This window comes from Sinocyclocheilus rhinocerous, unplaced genomic scaffold, assembly GCF_001515625.1.
Source record: "Sinocyclocheilus rhinocerous isolate Xijiao unplaced genomic scaffold, SAMN03320098_v1.1 scaffold1403, whole genome shotgun sequence".
In the NCBI taxonomy this organism is placed as follows: domain Eukaryota; kingdom Metazoa; phylum Chordata; class Actinopteri; order Cypriniformes; family Cyprinidae; genus Sinocyclocheilus; species Sinocyclocheilus rhinocerous.
This window is the reverse complement of record NW_015641009.1, coordinates 153612-155011: the sequence shown is the minus strand read 5'-3', so window position 1 is coordinate 155011 and position 1400 is coordinate 153612. Positions and strand designations below refer to the sequence as shown.

Here is a 1400-nt window from a genome sequence, read left to right as displayed (position 1 = left end):
TGAGGCAGCGGCAGAAACGCAGGAAGCTGGAATGTGCGGCTTTATTCGGTGCTGCCGTCTCCGCTACATTCAAAACTCGAAGAGGTGCGTAAACTAGCAGTATATTGTGTTTTTCCGCTTGACTTGCACTTCGCAACGACACAAGCTTGTTTCTGGCATGTTTTCTGCAAAAAAACGTCTGACGTGTTTACGTTTTACATGGCGTGAGGGCGTGAAAAAGCTACGCTAAATCCGATCTGACCGGTCAGATTGAAACGGATTTCCAGGAATGCGATTTGAATAGGATTACAAACCACATATGAATGTAGCTCGAAACGGATTTGCAAAAATTGGATTTCATGTAGTTCGTTGCTGTTTAGACTATCTAAATATGATCGGATTTCAATCGGATTTGCACAAAAATCGGATTTGGGCTGACAGTCTGAACGAGGCTTTGGATAAATAGGTTACAGAATATCTGTTCTCTTATTTTCTTGTCACATTTACTGAATTCTAGGAGCGATCTTTTTCTCTGAAGAAAGCAACAACCCCTCGCCGAACACCAGCAAAACCACTGAAAGACGCTCCAGACTCCAGTGCAGCACCGACAGATGTAGACACTCACACACCAAAGCCAGCTAACATGTGTCCAGACCCCAGCGCTCCTCCTGTACAGACGGCAAGCAAAGAGTTTGAGGACGAGCCATCAGATCCCTTTCCATCCATAACCCCCTCCAAATCCTGGTCTCCAGCTGTGGGCTCTGCACACAAGAGCTTGGAGAAGGTCCAGTTTCTAAAGCAGTCCATGACCAAGAGGTTTTCCTCTGTGGACACGGACTGGCTTGCACGCTGCCAGGTTTTCGATGAGGTGGAAGAACCTCAGAAACCTGTTGCTGGGAATTCAGAGCTGTCACAAATCGAAAACAGTGTCTTACAACCTACTGTTAAAAGCGAAACTGCGTCAAATGAGGGTCAGACATCTCCTAAGGCTTCACTGGAGAAGAAGAAATCTTCCTTGTCAGAGGATGGTGTACAGAAAGGTCCAGTAGTATCTTTAGTAAGGAACAATGTGGTGGATGCAGAATTGGGCTCCCCGGGGCCTGATGGTGAACAGGTATATCAAAAAAACACTGCGGCTCTCATGAGAGATGACGAGGCCTGTTCAGAGGAGCCTAAATCTGCTTCAAACGCTAAGAAACGCAAACCCAGGGCTAGAAAAGATCAAGACTCAGGTGACCGAGCACAGGCCGAAGGTGGCAAAAAGACCAAAGGTCGAAAAAGACAGAGGGAGGGTGATGATGATGACGTGCACGAATCTGAGGAGCAGGAAGGTGGAGTGAAAAAGAGAAGGAGAACTAAGAAAGGAGAGGCAGCTGGAGAGGATCAGCCCAAAAAAGGAGGAAAGAGGAAAGGAAAAGTCG

At 47.0% G+C, this 1400-nt stretch overlaps 1 protein-coding gene across 1 annotated transcript in view; it reads left to right on the top strand.

Annotated features, from left to right (window-relative positions):
• The window catches only part of recql4 (RecQ helicase-like 4), a 24500-nt gene that overhangs the window by 3693 nt on the left and 19407 nt on the right, over positions 1-1400 (top strand). Inside the window, exons 6-7 of the mRNA XM_016569620.1 lie at positions 497-950; positions 1062-1107. Coding sequence (XP_016425106.1) covers positions 497-950; positions 1062-1107 — 500 coding nt within the window. The remainder of the gene's footprint in view (positions 1-496; positions 951-1061; positions 1108-1400) is intronic.